The following is a 22,628-nucleotide window of genomic DNA, read 5'->3' as shown; positions in this document are numbered from 1 at the left end:
TGAAGCTTACACGATTGTCGATGAGAAAAATCTTTATCGTCCATAAGGATATAGAGATCTGTATCTGTATTTGACTGGATACGGATAATATGGTACAGCGACCGCATAGACTACTGCAACAGAAAGAATGTGGATGTATTAAAATATGTTAACATCTTTTAGAATATAATGTGATAGAGGAGAAGAATATATCTTTTTTAATTTTTATTAAAATATATTCATTTTTAATAAACTTCATATCTTAATATAAAATAAATTAATAATTATTCAAATTTATTTCTAAATCTAATATAAGTCTATACAAACAGTATTACAAAGCAATCTTCTTCTCTTTCTGGTAGGAAATAATTACGATGTGATATAAAATAAATTCTATAACAATATTTCTTTCCTATTCTATTTACCTATATTTACATAATTAAATATGCTCGTTATTATGCAACTATAAAATGAAAAGTACATTATTATATTCAGTTTTATTACATGGTCGAAATGACAAGGTATTAGATATTTCACCAACACATTTTCGAGTACACTATGTGTCTATGTGTGTTGTACTTTCATTCCAGTATTTAAAAAAATGTCAGAGAAATTGTTTCGACGTCAAAATATATCGTCACGTTTAGCGAAAGAATTTGCAAAATTTTTGAAAAAAATGCCGTTATTTCACACACACGCCTATAATATGTCGACGCATTACCTGCCTCGACTTCACAGTCAATAGAACCTCATCTTCTGCAGCAACGAGTAAAGCGCGAGTCGCTTGGCGAGCGCTCGCCTCTGGCGAACGTTTCTCTTATGGAAATCATTCAACGCCTTAAAAGTCGGTACGAGCGACCCTTGATCTTGCCAATAATAGGCTGACGGCATCGGGTTCAGAAGAGGCACCCTCAGTGGACCGCCCAAGCTGCCTTGAAGGTGATTCGCGAACTGGGGCTGCCCGTGAAAGTCCACGTGCGGCTTCAGTTTGGGCAGGTCGAGGGCACCGGGCAGGAGGGACACCTTCAAGGGCGCGATCTGGGGCTCGGTGTCTATAGACAAACTCGAGTACACCGATGTACCATCGTCATGGTCGTGCGGTTTGGTCGAATCGAACGAAGCAGCAAGATTCGCTGGATATTGAAGCGGGGAATAACCTACGTTCGGCTGAACTGGTAGATTCGGATCGCCCAGATACGGGAAATGATGATGTATCGATAACTGAGGCTGCTGATAAGCGTTGTCTTGTCCGGACGGATAATTTTGCACCGTGTTACCATAATTCTGCGCTGCATTGCCATCATTCGCAGGATAGTGATTCGGCGTCCCGTAACTCGAAGCCGGAGGATAAGCGTTCACGTTGCTGTTGTCCTGATTGACGGTTTGATCCTTTAAACCGACGCTACCTTCCGGCACGCTGCTCAGGAGATTCGTGACGGTGGAGCCCTTGGTCGGTCCACCGAAACTCTCCTCTAACTTGGACAGATCCGGCTTTTCCTGCGCTACCACGTTCGTACGTTGATCGTTCGGGTCGTCCAGGTCAGATTTCGTCGAAGTCACGATCAGCAGGCCGCCTTGACCATGGTCTGTGAACGTGACGTCTGTCAGTCACGTTTATTCAGTGCTTTAGTGTTATGTATATAGATTCGTTAGTCGAGGTGGAGCATAAAAGCAGATACTGTCAAATGCTAATTAATTTACGTTGTTGCGAGAGTGCCGAAAGTATTACAACGTGTCGGTTGGGCAAGTGCCAAGTACTGGGACTACATGAGTCTGGAGTCTATATGTTTGATCTAATATACGAGTAGTTACACAAAGTCACAGAAAATTGTGTTACAAGATTTTGTCATTAAAACCTAGTGCATTGTGTCGTACTAAACTACGGAAAAGTGAATTTTAGAAGAGACACAGTGTGAAACGACATTACATATCATTTTTATAATGTATTATATATTGTAATTGCAACACACATTCATATGTATAGGATAGTCAACATAAAAGTATTTTAAAAATAATAAATAATTTATATACACATAAAATTTATATCAAAAACGCAAAGATGTACATGGATATAAAAATTGAAGAAGTATGTCAGGAAACAGGCTTTGCCGCAGCTATCTTTCGGTCAATAACTTTCGGGGAAAGTAAAAGGTCGCGTGTTCATACACGTGGGAAGAGTCGTCATTTGGAATCGTGAAACGAAGTCCTGTTTCAAAGGGAATGACATTCACTGCGATGCTCGGCGATGACGATATTGCGATAAGGAAAGGGAAATTCGAATGTCATCAAGCGAGTTTCCAGAATATCGAAAGCATTGGTTTCCGCTAAAGATATTATAATTGTTGACTGATGTTTGGTAAGGAAATTTATTCGTGAAAGCGCTATATAAAATTGATAGCGCTTTCTTGAATAAATTAAAAGAATATAAATATCTTATACAATTACTACTTTTTTACAATTCAAATAGAAAACAAAGACTTCTTGATTACTTTTTTCTCTCTCTCTCTCTTTCTCTTTCTCTCTGCTATTGTTTCCTCGCGTAATTATTTAATTGGAAATATTAGATGGAAGTCGTTATACTTATTAAGCCTTCATCAGCGCGTAATTATTACCTTGAATTAATTGCGTATCTTAGAAAAGCGTAAAAATGTAGAAACATAGTAAACGTAGAAACAATGGTGTAGGAACTTTACAATGTGTTACAATTACAAATATGGAAAGTGAAACCTACCATCTGATGGCACGCCGTAAGTCTCGTGTGGAGTGTAATCATTAATCTCGGAATAATCATCGGAACTTTGCGCTGGATAGCTGGGATCGTGTCCTGTATATTTAAAAAAAAAAAAGTATTTAACAGAACATTAATATTATCACTCGTGTATGCGGAAATAAATATATTAAAATATAAAATATATTAAATAGATATGTTATCAGAGTACGATTAATTCGACAATTATAGATCAGGATACAATTATAGACTACATCATTCCAGTTTGAAATTCAAGATACAAGTATTAATTAACCTTGTAATGTGTCGTAATGTTGCCTTTATCATACGCTAACTTGCTTCGAATGATTTTCATCGATTATAACGTTCGATTGTTATCACTTCCCAAGTGGATTCGAGAAAAGCGAATAATACCTGATTAGGTCTCAAATGTATGATTACCATTTGAAATATTCGTATTCGTGGATAATCGGTTAACTCGCAGTCACTAAGATAATGACCTTTTCTATGGTTTGTCATTTCTCAATATAAAATTACATACGTCTCCGATCGATTTCCACGACTAATCGGTTTACAGTGATATAAACAAGTGAGCGTACAAGAGAAAGCAATGCGTCAAGTTTTTATATACATATATACAACGCTTACATCTTTTTATATTTGTATGGAATTTAATTTTTTATTAATTTTTTAAATTAATTTCTTCTTCCAACTATTGTTAATTAGCAAAAGAAAAATGAATAAATTTTGTTTCATAAAGATTATTTAATCCCTTACCTATATTTTGAACCGGCGGATGACCATAATAAGTATCTGGTGAATAAGGCTTCGGTTCGCTCAACGCACTGGCCGCCAGACTTTTACCAAAAGACGTGATGACATCTCCGGCTTTACTGACAACTTTACCTTTGCCCGCTAAGAGAAAACCACCACCCTTGACTAGTTGACCCTTCAGAGCTAACACGCCGCCGCCGATCGCTTTAAGAGCTTGAAACAGCGTGCCAAAAATCGCCTTCTTGAAGTCCCAAGGACCAAAGGGCTTCTCTCCGTACTAAACAAAATGTCATTTCCATATTAGATTATGTCAGGGTGTTGCATAATAAATTTTATTTATTTTAACAATTTATTTTAATAATAATACATTTAATTTAATAATCAAATAAATTTTATTTACATATTTTATTAATTTTAAAATAATACATCCTATCAATCTTTTTCCTGTAACATCCTTTTTCCATCTATCTGTCAAAGAAAATATATTGAACACTCTAAAAAAAATTATTCATTACTCAGCGTAATGTGATTTGTCAAATACTTAATATTATATAATACAATAATTTTCATTTCATCCTATTTATTTGTATTGTTGGAATATTTTGCAATGTGTGTCAAAGAGGATAACCGTAATAGGAATACGTATTTCCGGAAAAGAGAGCAATAACTAAAAACTGGTTAAAATTTCACTCCTTTTCAACAACATTGACGACCTACATCACGTGCGTTTCCAGTAAGCGACTTTTTATCTTTGTACTGCAGAGCATTCCGATTCACTCGTTTCTGCTTTCTTAAACCTTATATAAGGATTCAACAATTCTTTCTGTGCTGCTACATTCTACTTTTCACGACGTTTCCCCAAATGAATAAATGATAGTGTATTATATCGAGTAAATTAATTATATTCTATCGTAAATTAATTATATTACATTATGTTAATTTATATAGGGTTAATTAGTGTTTAAAAAAAAAATAATAATTACCGAATAAGTATGTTCCACTGCGGGAACCCCGTACACCGGAGAGTGAGACGCCGCTTGACTGCTACTCGCTATTGCTTTTCCAGCAGAGCTGCTCGACGCACTCGCGACACCGCTTAACAAACCGCCGGCTATGCTGGTTAAGAAGCTGCCAGATCCGACGTCGAAGCCCCTCTTGATCCTCTCCTGCATCATCGTGGCGTATCTCGGATCGGCGATAACGTCGATCGTCACCAGCTTTTCGTCGTCGCTCTTCTTCCCTTCATCCGATTGCGTCGAGAGGATATCGGAAATTACCTCCCAAGGCGATCTACTTTGATCCCCCCTGTCACTCCTCGTCTCATCCAGACGATTCTGATCCTCCGGAGATCTCCAGACCTCCGGCGGATTCGAGAGATCGATTTCTCCTGCTTGATTGTCCGCGCTAACTCTCCGATACGGTGCCAATCGCTCCAACTGGTCGGCCGCTTTCCTCAGCAACGTTTCCCGGTCGTTCCTCTCGGTTTCCGAGCGAGCCACGATTATCGAGCACCACGTCACTATCAAGAATTCCCTCAGCTGAAACGCACGACGAGAAATAACAGTATGCATAATTACGGGATCTACTAATTTACGAAAACTCTTGGAATTTTAAGCGAATTTTCATACGAGAATAAAAAAGTGACAGTTGTATATCATTGAGTGTATGTTAAAGACGCGATAGCAATGTCAGATGCTAAGAGATAGATATCTCAGGAAAGTTTCTCTGTCACCTTCTCATTAAATGAAATTGATGATTACGGATCATTTTGAGGGTCAAGAGTTGATCTTGAAAAATTATTCACGCGGAAAGTGGCATCAACAGAAGTGCAACAAGTAGAGCGACGCTGGGTGAAAGTCATGCGATTTATACCGGCGCGGCGGTTCGAAATACGTTCACTACATGAGTCGACGGCGTACATGACTTGAGGCAGAAACGACCATCTCGCCGATACTGATGATTTCACATAGATATGGCGGGAGAAATAAAACAAAACGCTCGTTCGTAGTAGTATAAAGCGCATTAAGTTGCGCAATTGATTCTTTGCAGAACAATCCGGTTTGTTAGTAATAGCGAAAGTAATAGCTAATTTATTATAGATTGCAAAGAAAACAAACGATTAATTTCAAGGAAGAAAACACGTGTCCACACGTGTAGTAACGAATTATTTTAATGACGTATTCGGAAGTGTTTTTTGATGTAAGACCGTTCGTCGCTTGAATGAACGAGAGTGATTGTTGTAACCTTGATCTTGTATATCATTGACTGACCTAGTTTGCCGCGTACATTCTCGACAGTTTCTAAAAAGCAGCGATTAAACGTCAGTTAATGAATATTTTTAGTTTTTCTACTAAATAAATCGAGCCTTCCGAAAGAAAGCTATTTTCTCTGCAAAGAAAGCCGATGTGAAGTGACAGATAAATTTCCGGTACTAGACTTCACATCTTCACAAATAAAAATATGTTACTTTACATTACATCGTTTTCATCGATTTTTCCATCTTTTTCTCATGTCATTAAATGCGCAAGATTATTATTATTGAAAGCAAATTTAATTACAATAGAAAGTAAATCTTACAAGAGGTATATATATATATATGTATACACATATATGTGTATCAAAGCAACACGCGATAAAATTAAACTTTTCAATTATTTTGCAGTCTATAAATATTTTCAACATTTTTGGAGAGTCTAAAAATATTTCATGGAAAATTAATGATTAAAAATTAAAGACCTTTCTCTTCGCGAATAAAAACTCGCGGCTAAAAAGATTGACGCGCGAAATGAGTCATTTAAATTTGTCTAACAAACAGTTTCGCGAACAGAAAGAAATCTGCGGTTATAGTAAAAATGTAATGTAAGCAGTAAAAGCAGAAGCTATAATAAATACAATGAATTAACGTCTCGAATCATGAAACAATGTGGCTTATTACAAAATTAATTCGTCTTAGAAGAAGACACACGGATGTAGCGACTTTCGACAAAAGTATTTTGGCCGCAAAATAATTATTTCTTTATAGCTCGCGGTCTATGCAGCCGTTGAAGAAACTGTCCCGCTTATATTCTCCTCATTGTTGCATGTGAAACTCGCAACGAGGTACTCCTCGAAGAAAGGTTACGGACGGAACTTTCACGTGGCATTGATGAGCAAAGCGGCTTACTCTCAAGTGGCGTGAAATCAAACAGTTAATGATGATAAATACACGGAACTGAAAGGGAAACGTAAAGTTTCATTAATCAAAAAAATTCACTAATAAAAGGCACTTTTTATATACATAATTGCTCCCTTTGTAAAATTGATAAGTCCTCTAACCCGACAGGTGAGGATGTGCGAGAGATCGATGAAGATCGATCGCTCAGATTAATTCCAAAATTAATTAATTAAACATATTCTTTTATGCGGGCGTTAAAATATCAATTGACACTTCACACATTTTGACAGTACGCGGGAAGCGAGGCACAACAATAAGATTGAGAAACGCGTACCTTCATACTTGACTTTCACGCTACAACGATGAAATGTTCACGGCACTCTCACTTAGCTCACTGACTATCGCCATGGAATATATCCTCTTTTTATACCGACTCCCACCTCGCAGGAAAGTAACATCCATCTTGCCGGTTTACCGATTTACCAAATTTGACGCTCGTACTATGTATTACGTTGCAGTCATTAAGCTCACCTCGTGAATAGTAATTAAATTTTATTATTTCCTATCGTAATTATATAATATTATTATACAACTGAAAGAAAGTAAACACATATATTATAAAATTTATTATAAAATGTTCCAATTCTGTGTTTACATTTTTCTGATATATTAATTCGCTAGATTAACTGGCGCGCTATATTTTGTGTCTTATAAATGTGAGATTCAAATATAAAAAGTAAAATAAAAATAAAAAAGGTGATAATAAAATAATAATGTGCTTTTAGTATCCACACTTTTTTAATGGCTTGGCAATTAAATGCAAGTACGGTCTCATAAAAATCTGTGGTTTCATTAAATATATATTCTGAAATTTTGACGTATTGATTTATACAACTTTGTCTATACTCATAGCAAGTAGGGAACGAATAGCGATAGTGTTAATAAATCAAATAAGTAAAATAAGTAAATACAATCGCAAGAAATGCAGAAATGCGTTTTAGAACGTATCATGAGATGAAAGTTTAATATTATGATAAAGTAATACGGATGTTATTAGCATTTCAGATGTCAAACTGCCAAGCATTGTATATATCATGTGGAATTTACTTATGCTCATTTACTTTCTTCGATTTCCATCGCGCCAACTTAAACTTGTCATGAATGCAAACCGAAATTTGCTACGTGGAAATTACGCGTCGCATCGGATGCACATTGCAAAGTGCATCGTAGAAACGCGGAAAAGGAAGGGACTTGAGATGTTATTTTTTTATACGAAATTCGAGTCACGTGAACGAAAGTTGCCGTACAAAACGCATGTCATCCCAGAATATCTAGCTTGCTCATTTTCATTATATACATGACCAATGATCTGGCCATGAAAATATCTGTATTACAAAATTACATTGACAAGAATTACAATTTTTTTTAATTTATAGTATCCATTTATCTCGATTGTAAAATAAATAGTAATTATTTGATAATTATATAGTTATCAATAATTATTACTATAATCTTGACAATTCTCGTCCACGTGGACTAAAACTAAAATCATTACAGCGTGATGGCCCCCTTTACTTTTATTGTTTTTCCGACAATGTGGAATAGAAAGTATGTCGTTAGACATCGACTTGTATCCCGAGTGTAATTCGTGGAGGAGAGCCGATTAGTCGTGGATATAATTTACGAACAGTATTTTATGTTCCGCATAATAACGAGATGATTGCCATCTGTGCGTCGAATTGTAACGACTGACAGATATCAAGCTTTGCTCATAGGCGTTTCCTGGCTCATTCCACTCATCGAGTTTCCAATCGCGACTAATCGACCTCCGAGTCATTTGCGGTGTGTTTTCACTGCGCATCAATTATTTTTTACATAAGTTTCGGTTACGTGTACTTTGGTCAACCATGTAACATTCAAACATATTAAAGATGCGTCAAATGATGTGAGGAGTTTGGTATTAATAAATAAAGAATGTCTTAACAATGATTTAATAAAATGTGAATAGCATATAAAAGCAAAAAAGAAGTAATAAAGGCAAAATTTCCAGTAAAATGAAATATAAGTAGCTTAAAGATAGATAAGTCATTCTTATTTTTTACTTGACTTGCTCAGATTATTCGTAATATTCATTACAAATAGTTTTCACTTACCTTACCTCGTTTCGCTTCGTATCTTGAGAACAGCAATTCTTCATAAATCGATTCCACAATAATAACGAATTGTACGACATGCTATTAGAAACTGAAGGACAAACTCTCCATTTTGTCATCATTTTTCAAAAATATAACATGCATACTATTATCAATTTTTGTCCGTTATTACCGCGAATCTCCAACAGTTGTTAATACAACGACAGAATGAGACGATAAAAATAATAAATATTTGTCAGCAATTATAATCCAGCAAAAATTAATAATTACTTGATTTAACTCTACTTTGATTCTGTTGAAAAATAATTGATTTTTCGCGATATCTCGCTGAGAATAATTTGCTAATTGTACAAAAGAACGACGTGCACAGATTAGAGGGTACTTCGGGGAAAGCCGGGTAGTGTAGGCAAATGTAAATAAATAAATGCGTAAATTGGCATAGTGAAAATATGTAATAAACATATTTTATGCAATATATGAAAACTTATAGATACACAACACGGCTTCGTCATCACCGGTACCACCGCCACTCCCAGCACCTGCTCCACCGCCAATCACCATCGAATCTCTGTCAACTACGCGATAATATAGAAAATTTAATATTTTACGTTCATAACGTGTGGTTTAACATCTAAAATAGCGTATACTCGCACCATGTTTCTCTTCCATCTAAAAACTAAATACAAGTGTAATTTGCAGCTTTATTAAAACAGAAAAATGCAGAGAAAAAAATGCCTTAGTTTTCAAACGAATGAAACTAAAGCTAAAAATTCAACTTTTATTTCCCGCTCGGGATTGTTTTTCAGTCCTGGGGAACGCATCGGCAGGATTCATAGAACCATCTCGTCGGCCGGAAGTGTTTGCTGGAGGGCAGGAGCGAAGCGGGGGCGGTGCAAGAAGTCTCTCTCCTTTGTCACGCTCACTTTCGAACTAATTTCCATGTTACGTGTTTACAAATCAGTGCGCTCGGCATACAATCGTACATAATCCAAGAGATTATATCATATATCATATCTATATATATATATATATATATATATATATATATATGTATATGTATATACAGAACAATCGCTGAATCTGGGTAAAGAACGCGCGATTAGATTCATCTACCGCGGTTGTGGGAATTTCATAGCCTGCTTTCATTGCCATCCTCGTTTATGGAAGCTTCAATCCAATTTCGTCCCGGTCCTGAATACCGATACGAAATCAGCTGTGAGCTGTCAAAATACGCGTCTTCCGCTTTTGGAGTCTTCTCGGGTACTTTTGAGTAAGCGCCTTTACACCAGCCTGGACGCGAGGCGAAATTTCTCTTGGTTCGCAGCGCGAATCCGCCTCGAGAACGACATTCATGTGACATCCACGCGTTTCTCGGCGCGAGTGGACCAACCGCGGTAGAAAAAGAAGCAAGAGGCGGCTTCGATGAGAGATCGCAGGATTCTATCTTTCATCGGCGGACAGGCGATAGAGATTGAGAATCTGAGGGATCAAGGTATACTCGATGATATAGCCACCAGTGCGTAGTCACTCGAAAAGGCGAAGGACGAAGTGTAACGCTGTCGCGAAATGACCGACGGAAGGATCCCGGACGATCCTGTTTCGATGACGAAAAAATTCGCGCTCAGCATTCTCTCAGCAAGCGATTTTCCGAAAATTGCCGCAACTAGAAAGGCTCTCCGCGATGCCAAAGCTCCTCGGAGTTCTATACATGTATAAAGAGACAGACACGAGCGCGTTATCGGTGCCAATCACGAAGATCAACAGGTCGACAATAATTATAGAATCGAACTCTTAAAATATAAAGGAGCGATTGCTTGCCGCAATTTCCTCTCGGATTGAAGAAGAAATGGTCACTTTCGTTGAAGGACAAAATAATTTCTCAACGCACTCACTCTCTCTCTCTCTCTCTCTCTCTCTCTTTCTACTTCCTCCTTCTATTAAATTGCGGAATATATTAATGATAAAAATGGGATATTTCTTTGCTTCCAAGATGATAATTACCCCGATGGGATTTCGAGAGCAAATTCCACTACGGCGACTTTTTAATCGTAATCACAGAGCGTATTCGCCTCCGCTGCTCTCGGCCTCCTATTTTGGAATCGAAGAAGCGACGCATTTGTCTTACACAGCATAAGTTTATAATTTGGCGCAGACACTATGTATAAATTGTTACATATGTTTCCTCGAGCGCGAGAAAGATGTAGAGGGTTAAAGTATATCATACCTGTAAACGTAGTGTCCACTCTACTTCATAATTGTTTGCGCATATCCGCGGGGAGTTGGAATCGTTGTCGAGAATCCGCGATCGATCGGGCACTCGAATGCGACTCGTAATATCATAACACAAGAAGAGATAACTTCTCAATTCACTCGTGCTCCTCACTTTAGCATCTTCGCCAGGCGCATCCGTTTCTGTGCGACTGAGGGCGATCACGTTCAACCAGTGAAAATTTCTCACACCGAGCTTCCGAGCCTGTCATTTTCAGAATATTTCTCAGTATCAAAAGAAAATTAAAATAATTTTCAATTTTATTTCCTTCAAAATTACTTTTACACAGATCGTTTTACTTCGTCGAACAAATACAAATTTTACACCAATGTGTCTTCTACAATTTAAATATCTTTCATGCATAATTCTAACATGAATAAAATGCGCGGATAATATATACCTTAATTGTCGCGATTATTTATCATATTATAGGATAAAATTATGAGCATTGCTTCTTCACATTCTTTATATCTGTCTATAAAAATAGCGATATTAATTAAGACATGAAGGCAGATAATCCTTAATTGGTACGACATAAAGTGTTGTTACTTACAGTTAATTTATTTTCAAAATTAAAAAAAAATTGATATTTATTTTGAAGGCACAAATAAAAAAAAAAAAAATAAAAATTCTTCATATTTATATAAGATAGAATTCTAATAAATAATGCCGTACCAATTAAGGAGTAGCGTATCTTTTTACAGACTTGTAATATATTCTTCGAGGGGGGACCAGCCCCGGCTTCACATTTCCGTTTTAATTTCTTCAATTGAGACTGATACGGCCAGGCGATGATATGTATTTTTATTCTTACGTAGATGATTCGAGACAGGTTTCGTGGTGGGCGAACGTGGTCGTCCTCGGTCGGGACCACGTCGGACTCTCTCCCTTCTTTTAAAAGGATCGTATCTAATCTGTACGTATACAACCTGCTGCCGTGTACCTAAGTGCGAGAATCCACGTGTGCTGCGTGTACTACTGGTAATTTAACAATCAAAAAAAATCGTCATCTGCGAAATTGAAAGCTGCGTTTCCCCCCCTCCTCCCTCCCCTCACTTCCCCACCACATTATTATAACGCTGCGTTGCTGCACCACCGCTTCGTCGCAGAGAGTTAACTATGAATCATGTGTGTGTTTATAATCGTTACATCGAATGTATTCGGTACAGCCTAGAATTCTGAGCAAAGAACGAACAGATCAGCGATCGGTGATCCACCTTGAACGATATCTCGTGAATCTGTCTGACTTCTCTCTTTCTCCTTCTTTCTATTCTCTCGATCGCGTCGCGCGAAATCGTAAATACATATGAAAAATTCACCGAGTAAAGTCTCGAGCCAAGATCCTTCAGGATCAATTTTGATCGCTATTTTCCAGCCTTCTTCCAACCGGTTCGCGAGCCACCAGTGACGGAAATTGAGAGATATTGCGGGAGGACAAGAAACGAAAAGAGAAGAAGAGAAACTAACGTTTAGGAGCAGAAGCGACTCGAAATGCTTTGTAAAAAATTTATAGAATATATATACACACACGTCTATATATGCTTCCTTTTCTCTGTATATGTGTATATATGTATGTATATATTATTGCGTAGGCATTATGTCGGTGTTACTTTTTTGGTCTTCCTCCCCCCCCCCCTCCGTCACTCTTGCGCTTCTTTCATTGCTGTATAATATTGATAACAATAATAATGATAATAATCGTAAGAGTATATAATAATAATAATCATAATAATAATTGCGATAATATAATAACAGTCATAATTAGCAGGATCTTGATAATCGTCTAATATCGACATATTTCGTCGCGTTATGTCTGTATAAAGGACATGACTATTTTGTATGGTGGCTGAAAAAAAAAAAAAAAAAAAAAAAAAAAATCTTTGCGTTTCACCGATGTCCCGGCTTAAATTACTATGCGACATGTACCTTTCGACATCGCGAAACTTGCATTGTTACCTTAATATCCGTCGTCTAACGTTGCCTATAAGCAAGAATAAAAAAGAAGGTGCCCTAACGATCGTCTTAATTAATACCCGTCAGAAATCGCTTAAAATTCTCTATTCGCTGAAAAGAATTTTTCGCTCTCGAGATATCGATCCCAAAAATATGCGAATCGAAGGCTGCCAAAATATTTCGTGCGATAATAAATCGATCATTTCTTTTTTCAACATACTCTCTTAATCATCGCAAACTTTTCCGTGTCCAGCAATATTTATCGTGGCAATGTCTATGCGATATCTGACGGATTGGATATTTCTTTTTTTTTTCTTTTTTTTTTTTTTTTTTTTTTTCTCGACTGTTTAATCTCGCGCAAGACGAAACACTTGGGTTCGCCGAATTTCGTCCTCCGTCAAAATCTCTGCGATTCCATGTACTTTCAATGCATTTCTCTCTTTTCTCGGCTTTAACGTGCCTATCTTATATAATATACAGCGCGTACGAGTGTGTCAACGTGTAAATATATATAAATAATTATTTGCGATCCTGTGTGAGTAAAATAATTGGCGTCTAATTGGCGATACGGTATATTTCTTTCGTTTGCTTCTCTTCTCGACGCGTAAAAAATCGATATGAAGAAACGAATATCGAGTTGTCCGAACTGCTGTCGGAGATCCCGAAGAGACAAGCGCTCGTCGACCTGAAGCCGAATGTCTGAAGAGCCTAAATCGTACGATGATTTTTAACAAGCGACCATTTAATCCAAATTAGCAGAGCGAAACGAGACATGACGGCCGTTACATGTCGAGAAATACTCTTGGTAAATAAAAAAAAAAGTACATTTACATTACGAAAATGTACATTATTACAGCCGATACTCTTCTTTGCCGCTATTTCGAGTAGAAAAAAAAATGATGTTTGCGCTTACAGGTCCGTTGATGTTGTTGAGCGGAACGTAACCGGAGGAAGCGTATAAAGTTCATATTTTAATAATTTATTTTTCAAAAGTGTCAAATTTGTTCGATTTTTTTTCAACCCTTAATATTAATATCTTATCGTAATGTATGATTTTTCGAAATTCTTCTATTATAATACTCTCGAATCTTATTATATTACAATTAGTATCTTACATCTTTCTTTACATCATAATTCGAATAAAAAGTTTAAAAAATTATGTCGATGTATAGACGGCGTTTATTATACCTCAACTCGCTATGTCATTCTTTTTTTAATTTCATCAGCATTTATAATAATGTAAACGAATTATTAGCAAATGGAAATTCCTACTTTCAACTCTCTACGCTTCCTTCAATGTTACACACGCTCCAAGATTGACCCGCAAGCGTCGGCTGATTCACCTTCGAGATAAGCGTCACGTTGACGTTAGGTTGTCGATCGAATTAAAAAGGAGATTTCCTCGAGAGAGGAATCAAACCCGGCCCCGATCGCGCTTCTCTTCATCGCGACTTTTCGCGTTCCCTTGAGGGACGAGGAAGCCGATTCTCGTCTACGGCGATGTCGTAGCTCCCGGCTGACAGGACATGTTCTTCCCCCCTTCTCCAGCACTTGCCCCTTAACTACCGTGATCCTGATCGAGCTCGTCCAGCGACTCGAGCCTGGCGATCGGCGCCTCGTTTATCGTGAACTCCCACGACATGTCCTCGCTGGTCTGCCTCGAGGACTCCTGCTGTCGCGACCCGCTCGACTGCTGTCCCCTGCCTCCGCCCTCCTGCTGTCTGCTCTCCGATCGACCCTGTTGCCCCGACGCGGACTCGGTGCCGCCGTTGCCGCCCCGATGGCTCGAGTCCTTGCGCGAGTCGCCGCTACGGGGACGCTGACCACCCCGTTCCTCCGACACCACGCAGCTCCAGGGATCCTCGCCCTCCGGCTCCGATCGTTTATTGAACGAGCTGTATCTGTCGCAAGGCACGCTTTCGTCAACGCGGTTGGTAGAGTCGTCCCCGTCGGCGTCGTCCGCCGGTTACTAGAGCCTGATTTTTTCATCTGCGTCTAGTAACCGACGTGCGGTAGCGCGTTTTCCAAGCAGAAACAACACGATAAACTTTGGAAAAGGCGCCACCATCAGTTTATTATTTGAATCTGATATTTTCCGTGCAGAGAAAAATCTTTCGCCCGAAAAGCCCTTTACCAAACTACCTACCCACTCCGGTATTCACCCCTTCTGAAGGCGGCCGGCTGACTGTGCCAAGCGTGGGCCTGCTGTTGCGTGGTGATGGGTACAGCCAGATCGACCGGTTGACTCTGCGACCTCGTGGGCCCGGTGCGGCTGTTGAGCGCCGTCTGCAACGCCGTCGCGAGCGCGGACGCCTCCGACGTGACGGTCAGCCGCGACGTGCCCGACGACGTGGAGGTCGGCTCCCTCGTGGGAGGTCTACTACAGAGGGGGATGCCGTTCTCGTATCAGCTGATCGACGCGCGGATGGACGCGCGAGTTTTTAAGTGTAATAAATAGAACCGCTAAAGGTAGCTGAGATAATAATACTTGAAGCGTACGTGGTTGTATGTACAGTGGAATATTCGACAGGCCTCTAATCTTCTAAGTTTGATTCCGAGCAGTGTCACGACCACCTCGGGATTATCGACCGCGTGATTGGACCGACATCGACCATTTTTCTCGACTACGATTGCTTGAGATGAATAATAGATGATGATGAGATGATGAGAGTAATATATATTCAAATGTACGCGAAAGACGGTTTCTTTCAACTTCAACTATAGTCGAATTAGCTACGAGTAAAAAAGATGAAAAATAATTAAGCTACAGTTAACATTATTGTTGACTACTGCTAAGCCAAGTAATTTTCTTTCGCAGCTTTTGAAACGAAGAGGTAGGCTTAGATATTGCAGATTATATACGTCAGAGCGAGTACATACAGAAGAAGAAAAGAAAGAGAGAAGTACGTGCGAAAAGAAGTACGAGAGAAATACTTTCTAATAAAAGAATACCTTTATTTCAACTTGATGTTTCTTGCACTTCTAAGTATTTGATATTATTCGGGCTTTATAAGTATCAAAGCGTGCGACGTTAGAAATGTATCTACGGAAAGAGTGTTACCAAAAATACAGTTACTCTAAGATAAAGATGTGAAATCAATAGTGATATATACGTCGCCTTTAATTAAGAAAAATCTACATCTCTGCTTTACATAAAATTGTTGATGCCAGTCATTAACGCGATTATTGATTGCTACAATTTGATATAATCATGCTGGTAAAATCGAGAATAAAAATAAGGGAAAATGTCAAAATTCTCGACATATCACGTGGATGTATTTAATATCATTGCTTGGCCTCGACCTTCGTGACACTGCTCGCGCAAAGGGTTCAAAGAAGAATACGTGATAATGGTCACCTTCGGAACTTGTCCAACTTTTCCAAAATAAAAGACGCCGAAATCAAATGCAACTGATCCAGGGATTTCGAAAGAAGGCTTTCCAAGAATAATAATAAAAATATCGATTACTTCCTGCGGTTCTTACATTTTAATTCGTAGGACATTCTACCGCATCGCGGACAACATCGTAAACCCTCTACCGTAATCCGAACGCGTTGCTGTCGCGCACGACCATCTTCAATGCATTGTGTTTCAACTCTCGCGCACGAGAGGAACGCGATCCGACTGGATAATTAGAAGTGAAATTTATCGCGCAGAATCCAGCTTTTCTGCCTGGACTTACCTGAACAAACCGTGCGACGTGCTGGGCTGAATCTTCCCATTTCCATTCCCGTTCCCGTTCCCGTTTCCGTTCCCGTTCCCGTTGCTCGCCGGAACCGTCGGCGGCTGCGGCTCGCTCGCCGATCTCTGCACCAACGCCGGTGCCCGGCTGCTCTGTCTTGCGACAGCCCCCGCGGTTCCCGGCATCATCTCGATGCTGGAGCTCTCCCTGGACGAGTTGAGTGTCTGCTGGAGCAAGCTCAGGATCAATCTGATGTCGCCGGCCATCGCGTGCTCTAACGAGGACACCTGTCGCGACAGCAGATCGATCCTGGCGTTGATCTCTTCCACGGGCCGACCCGGGCCGCTCTGGAAGTCGCCTGAAAGAGCAAACGTATTCCTCTCGTTCGACAGTTCGATCGTCCATAAGATGCGCACACACGTACGTACATTCGCATCATATCTCACGATAATAGGATTTATAATGAATGTACGAGACAAGGCGCGCGAAATTTTGTGAAAAGTGACAGATGACTTATGCGCAAATTACTGAGATTAAGAGAAATGAGCCCCTACCATGGGAATGAGGATGCTGCGGGGGCGATGGGGTGGTGTAGTGGCTCGATGTTGTCGAAGTGGGGTGAACGACGTTTTGACTGAGGCTGCTCTCGCCAGCGGCGGAACTCCGGCGCGCTGGTTTCGTCAGCGTGGTTACAACTAGGTTCAAGCGCCATCAGTGAATATTACGAGTAGGTATATGCGGGTGAAGAGAGAAGAACAGAGAGAATGATAGATAGCACGAAAGAGGATAATCTTATTCGCACATACACACAAATATATCCACACGCTAAGGGATTCTTTTTTTTTCAACTACTGCGTGCACCGCGTATCAAGGGGTACAAGTGAATCGATGATCATACGTTTCTCTTCTGGATTCTGGCGAGCGAGCGGTGCAGCGGAGATCTCCGCAGGTCGGGGACGATTTAAATCGTGCACGATCTGGCCGATCTACTTCGATACCCGAATGCCAAAGTATACTTACTTTGCTTGGCGAGGTAATCGTGGCTGGTAAGCGGCTGCAGGTGAATCTTGTGCTGGCGTAGATCCGGTATGCTGCGCTTGAGATGGGTTAGCATGCCTGAACAACCAGGTTTCAAGGTGTTATCGAACTTGGGATTCAAACGAAAAGCAATACGCAGAAAGCTTAAAGGAGAGGGAGGTGGGGGGGGGGAAGAGAGAGAGAGAGAGAGAGAGAAATAAAAGAGAAGGAAAAAAAGAGCTCTATAAAATCATGTAACGTTAATAAAACGCTAAATAGACCGAAAGAATCGATAACATAATATGAGCTACATCGAGCTGGTGGCAAAATACATTTTAAAAAAGCCTACATACGAAAAAAATACGCTTTAATATCGTTACAAATTATTATAGGCAAATCGGAGTAGTTGATTATAAGATCCATATTTACGCGCATTTAACGCTAAATGTATTTATGTGATTTTCTATCTTTATTCAGCGCGATTTTAGACAAATAAAATCTAAAATCAGGTTAATTTAGCGTTGACATTTATGAATACATTTAGCGCTATTTGTGAAATGTCAATGCGAGCGTAAATTTGCAATCAATTTTCATAAAGGATATTGCTATTATTAGTCAGAAAATATCGAAAAAATTCGAAATTTGAAATTAATATTAAAAAAAGATATCCTCCTTTATGGAGGCTTCTAGATCGTCGTGCAAAGAACAACATTCCTCAAACAGGATATTAGGAACAAACATGAGAAAAAGAGAGAAAAAGACCGTTAATATCGTTTCCCCGAAATGAGGAAGATGATTAAAAAATATAATCGCTCTCACCAGTTATTGAATTTAAGGTTGAACTTCTCTGCTTGGGCTCGTCAAATTCCAGATTCAATGGTGTTACATCCTGACCGGCTTTGTCCGTGTTGAATTCTAAGATACCATGGCCGCTACCTTTATCACTGTAACGGATAAAAATAAAATTCAAAATATATTACAAAACATTTGATTTGATTTAATCAATCTATCAAGCAAACACTGCAATTTTATCTTTTTTTTTTAATTTCTAAATAATTTAAAATTACTTTTCATTTTATTAATTTTATTTTTTGACGATCAATTTAATTATTAATAGTAGATTGAGAAATAAGATGGAAGAAAAAATAATCTTACTATTCGTCTTGATCGTCTTGCAAGGAGTCTTGTCGACCTGTAGGAATAAGATTTGTGCTAGGACCACCACCGGGTCCTCGACGATATCTTGGTGGACGGAAAGCGAACCTCCTGGCGTCGATGTCGACGTCGGTAGGAGTGCTGACAGGAAACCTTGCTGATATTGGATCGACACCAGCCTGTTCCTCCTAAGATGAAACGATAATTTAACGTCACTCGCGAATTAGACTGTTGTAATTATATGAGTTTGGCGCGATTATAAATTATTAAGATATCTATTATTATTAAATTGAATTTAAATAATAATTGTGAAGCAAAATTGAAAACAAAATAAAAGTCTCAAGATTATAAAATTGAAAAGAAAAAAATATAATAAACCTTTTATTTATAAATTTGACGCGAAACTAATAACAATAAAACTTTTGGAGCAAAACAGAGAGCGAAAGAAAGCAAATATATATTAATATCGAGAAAATGGGGAAAAGTACTTACGTCTCGCATATTGAAAGTAATTTCGAGATTTTGGCTGAAGTGGTTGGAGAATTCTGGATAAAGCGCCAGAACATCGAGCAGATCGTCCCGGTGGATTTTATGAAGATCGCAATAAGTAAGGGCGCGAACGTTACAGGACGATTTTCCGACTGTTGGATAAATGCACGGATTTTCGCCGAATATATCGTCCTTGCCCAGAATGGCCATTACGATGTCGTCCTTCAGAATCTCAATACTCCCGCGGGATATAAAATACAGGGAGGTTAACACGTCCCCGCGATGAACTAAAGTATCACCCGGCGGCGCGTGCGTCGTCTTAAACTTTAAGGATAATGCCCTATTTTGCGAGGAAAAATAAAAAAAGAAATATCTCTTTATCACGAAATTTAATTTTGCACACACAAGTCACATATCATTAAAACAAGGATAAAATAACAGTTTTATCTCGAAATTTTTTAAAAATAAATTGGGGGCAGAATAATTACCTTAAACAGCCTGGACTTGCCCCCTCGAAGGCTCGGCAATTGTTTAAAAGATTCCTATTGAGATGAAGACAGATGTCAGCCTGAAGGCACTCGGGGAATCCTTTCAGAACACTGTTCATGTCAATGCCGTTCGTGTAGGTCCACGCGTGTTGAAAGTACTCCTCCAATCGCTGGCGAAGGGGATTCGGAATCTGATGGAACCTTATGAATTCCCTAACTCGGAGCATCTGCGTGTGATATCGGGCTGTGCCGCTGTACAACCTCTGAATGATCGCCGATACGTTACCGAAGATGCTAGCGTACATCAGAGCTGAAATCGTCATGATATAAAATAAATATTTCTAAGCACAGATTCAGCGCTTGCAGGCACAATTTTTTTTTATTGCCTTTGGCAAAGAATGTAATTAAGTAAATGAATTTGAAAAATATTTTCCGCGAAGAATATATTAAAGATTAATATTTTTTTCCCATAAAATATTCATTACAAAAAGCATCTTATTTATTTTTGCTTGGTTTTTATTTAATTATTATATCTTTAATAGCGCCTCAGATCTCATGTTATTTATCGACTCACATCCAATCAACATGACGACTATTGTGAAGATTTTCTCGGCGTCGGTATTGGGCGCCACGTTGCCAAAGCCTACGGACGTAAGACTACTGAAGGTAAAATACAGCGCCGTGATGTAGCGACTCTGGAAGAAATTTAAGAAACACATTAAACAAAAAGGTCACGTAATCTCAAATAAAACAGTAGCTCGAGAGCAGATGGCTTACTTTTACACTCGGTCCACCAGTGTTATTGTGAAAATAAAACTGATGCGTGTCGTTGGCTAACATATCCAGCCAACCAACCTTACTCTTCAGGGTTGGTCTCTCGGCGTTTCCTATGGCGTACCTTTAAAATACGTAGAAATATCCAAGTAATATGAGTTCCGAACGTTTCGGAGAATCTTACAGGGATATCTCTTCAAACACATATTTTTCAATCAATTAAAAGCTTATAACGCAGGGTAAAATGTGAGAAAAAATTTGTCCCGAGGAAAAATTATCAAATTGATGGTAAAGTTATAGCTGAAGAGATTCATTGATATTATTGATAGTATACGATTACCTACCATATGCACGCCATCCAATGAGCAATGAGGGCGAAGGTGGCCATTAAGAGTAACAAAACCGCAGCCCCATACTCGCTGTATCTGTCGATCTTTCTGGCTACCCTGACGAGACGCAGTAGACGGGCCGTCTTCAAAAGTCCGATCAGGGTCGTTGTCTGAAAATAATTCGTCATTTTTTTCCATCTCTCGAGTGTCCGCGAACCATCTCCTTTCGACTCTCGTCCAGTCCACACTTTCCAAACAGAAATCGGCCCTACTCAACGCCGTCTGTTACTACTTATATTCTCGCGTTGAAAACCGTTTGTGCAAGGATAAATCGTGCCTTTGCAATAAAATGTATTTATGTGCAAACATACATGTGTACAAAACGAGTAAAAATAATTTTTAGAATAATTATTTTTCGGTTTCTTGATATCAAGAAAGATATTTTGTTTCTTTCGCAAACTTCAAACTTATAAAAATCACGACATATCTCGACAGGTTGCGTTTATCATTTCCATTATAGGTGCCCCGCATAAATAAGCATTTATCAGAAACCGTATCATATAATCATATATACACGTTCGCGTGAAGGCCATTTCCATGTTGGAAGTGTCACTCCTGCCGGAAGTCGTCACTCCGGTTGCACATCAATCGCTGAAATGGAGAACCGCGCCTCGGGTAATTTACTCGCAAATCGACGTTTAAAGGCTGAAATAATTTTCATGCCGTTGTTTAAAGCGTTCGTTTTCGCCTCTCGAGACGACTGAAGTGACGACTTTCTTGTTGTAAGTAAGCTCAACTCGCATCAATTAAAGAGTGAAAGAGAAAAAGAAAGGATAGAGTTCTTTTTTCTAAATTTATATAGGGGTTTGAGAAGAATAGAAATTCATCGAGGCTTCCAAGATATATCAAATTATTCGCTGTTGATGTATCTAATTCGAATAAAATATGATAATTGCAAATTGGCTGGCAAGCAAAATAAAAAAACAAGAAAGCTGTCGATCAAATTAATTTTAGGCCAAAATTGAGGACAAAAAGAAACGGAGATTCTGTTCATGCTTCCTTTTCGTTCTTACCTGCTGAAAATTCGGAAGCTCTTCGTTTAAGAAAAATCACTTTCAACATCGAAACAGTAACAATAAGTACAAATGTACACCGATTAAACGCTTTTACACTGAAAGAGATCGAACTCGATACTTTTATGACTGTCATGCAAAATCCATTGTTTCAATCGAAAGGATTCGATTAATCTTTGAATTATATTATATATTTCGCGCTTAAAACGTGTTATAAATATACTCGAAAAGAATAAAAGTATCGTCTTTCGAACATCATCCTTATCAACACACACGCGACTCGTTGCACGTTAGAAGAAAAGCGTGTAAGCGGCAGAAAACACGCAACTCACTTATGTACAAAAGTTCTTAGGTAAAAGCGCGTAGCAATTGAAAGCGCAAATATATGAGAAGAGAATGATTGTAAAAATTAATTCCATTAGAAAATCTGATATTAAAATCGAAATAAAAATTCGGGCTGAGAAATAATTGATTTAGCAATTGGAGCAGAGTTTAAACTTTCGTAAAAAAATAATATTGTGAAACGAAATTGTTTGCTTGCTCTTTCAATCGTCATAGATGTAAAACGTAACCGTCTGTTAAGCGTAGAAAAATGAACACACGCACACAC

General features: G+C 38.7%; 2 protein-coding genes across 19 annotated transcripts in view; both read right to left on the bottom strand.

Annotated features, from left to right (window-relative positions):
- Positions 1-28: 28 nt before the first annotated feature.
- Positions 29-9,081, bottom strand: LOC140672260 (uncharacterized). Of its 3 annotated transcripts, none has more exons than XM_072904246.1 (6): positions 6,970-9,081; positions 4,465-5,019; positions 3,485-3,758; positions 2,711-2,803; positions 701-1,565; positions 29-113 (listed from the first exon to the last, which is right to left on the bottom strand). In XM_072904246.1, exons 1-5 carry the CDS (start codon positions 6,973-6,975, stop codon positions 718-720), a joined length of 1,776 nt encoding a protein of 591 aa, XP_072760347.1. In that variant the 5' UTR covers positions 6,976-9,081; the 3' UTR covers positions 29-113; positions 701-717. The 3 variants fall into 3 exon arrangements, with proteins under 3 accessions (XP_072760347.1, XP_072760348.1, XP_072760346.1); XM_072904247.1 differs by having other exon boundaries at positions 49-113; positions 705-1,565; XM_072904245.1 differs by lacking the exon at positions 29-113 and having other exon boundaries at positions 408-1,565.
- Positions 9,082-9,221: 140 nt separating this feature from the next.
- The window catches only part of Sei (potassium voltage-gated channel seizure), a 103,031-nt gene continuing 89,624 nt past the window's right edge, over positions 9,222-22,628 (bottom strand). For 10 of the 16 annotated variants that reach the window (XM_072904241.1, XM_072904229.1, XM_072904240.1 and 7 more), the window contains 13 exons: positions 20,961-21,115; positions 20,620-20,740; positions 20,417-20,537; positions 19,843-20,152; positions 19,358-19,694; positions 18,866-19,053; positions 18,530-18,654; positions 17,714-17,809; positions 17,248-17,388; positions 16,694-17,051; positions 16,369-16,446; positions 15,157-15,387; positions 9,222-14,926 (listed from right to left, as the gene is read on the bottom strand). In XM_072904241.1, coding sequence (XP_072760342.1) covers positions 14,569-14,926; positions 15,157-15,387; positions 16,369-16,446; positions 16,694-17,051; positions 17,248-17,388; positions 17,714-17,809; positions 18,530-18,654; positions 18,866-19,053; positions 19,358-19,694; positions 19,843-20,152; positions 20,417-20,537; positions 20,620-20,740; positions 20,961-21,115 — 2,619 coding nt within the window. In that variant the 3' untranslated portion in view covers positions 9,222-14,568. Of the gene's footprint in view, positions 14,927-15,156; positions 15,391-16,368; positions 16,447-16,693; positions 17,052-17,247; positions 17,389-17,713; positions 17,810-18,529; positions 18,655-18,865; positions 19,054-19,357; positions 19,695-19,842; positions 20,153-20,416; positions 20,538-20,619; positions 20,741-20,960; positions 21,116-22,628 lie in introns of all 16 variants that reach the window. The other 6 variants (XM_072904230.1, XM_072904237.1, XM_072904234.1 and 3 more) reach the window with 6 other exon arrangements.

The sequence above is a fragment of the Anoplolepis gracilipes genome, chromosome 13 (assembly GCF_047496725.1).
Source record: "Anoplolepis gracilipes chromosome 13, ASM4749672v1, whole genome shotgun sequence".
Lineage (NCBI taxonomy): Eukaryota > Metazoa > Arthropoda > Insecta > Hymenoptera > Formicidae > Anoplolepis > Anoplolepis gracilipes.
The sequence above is the reverse complement of the archived record's forward strand: the minus strand, read 5'-3'. Positions and strand labels throughout refer to the sequence as shown.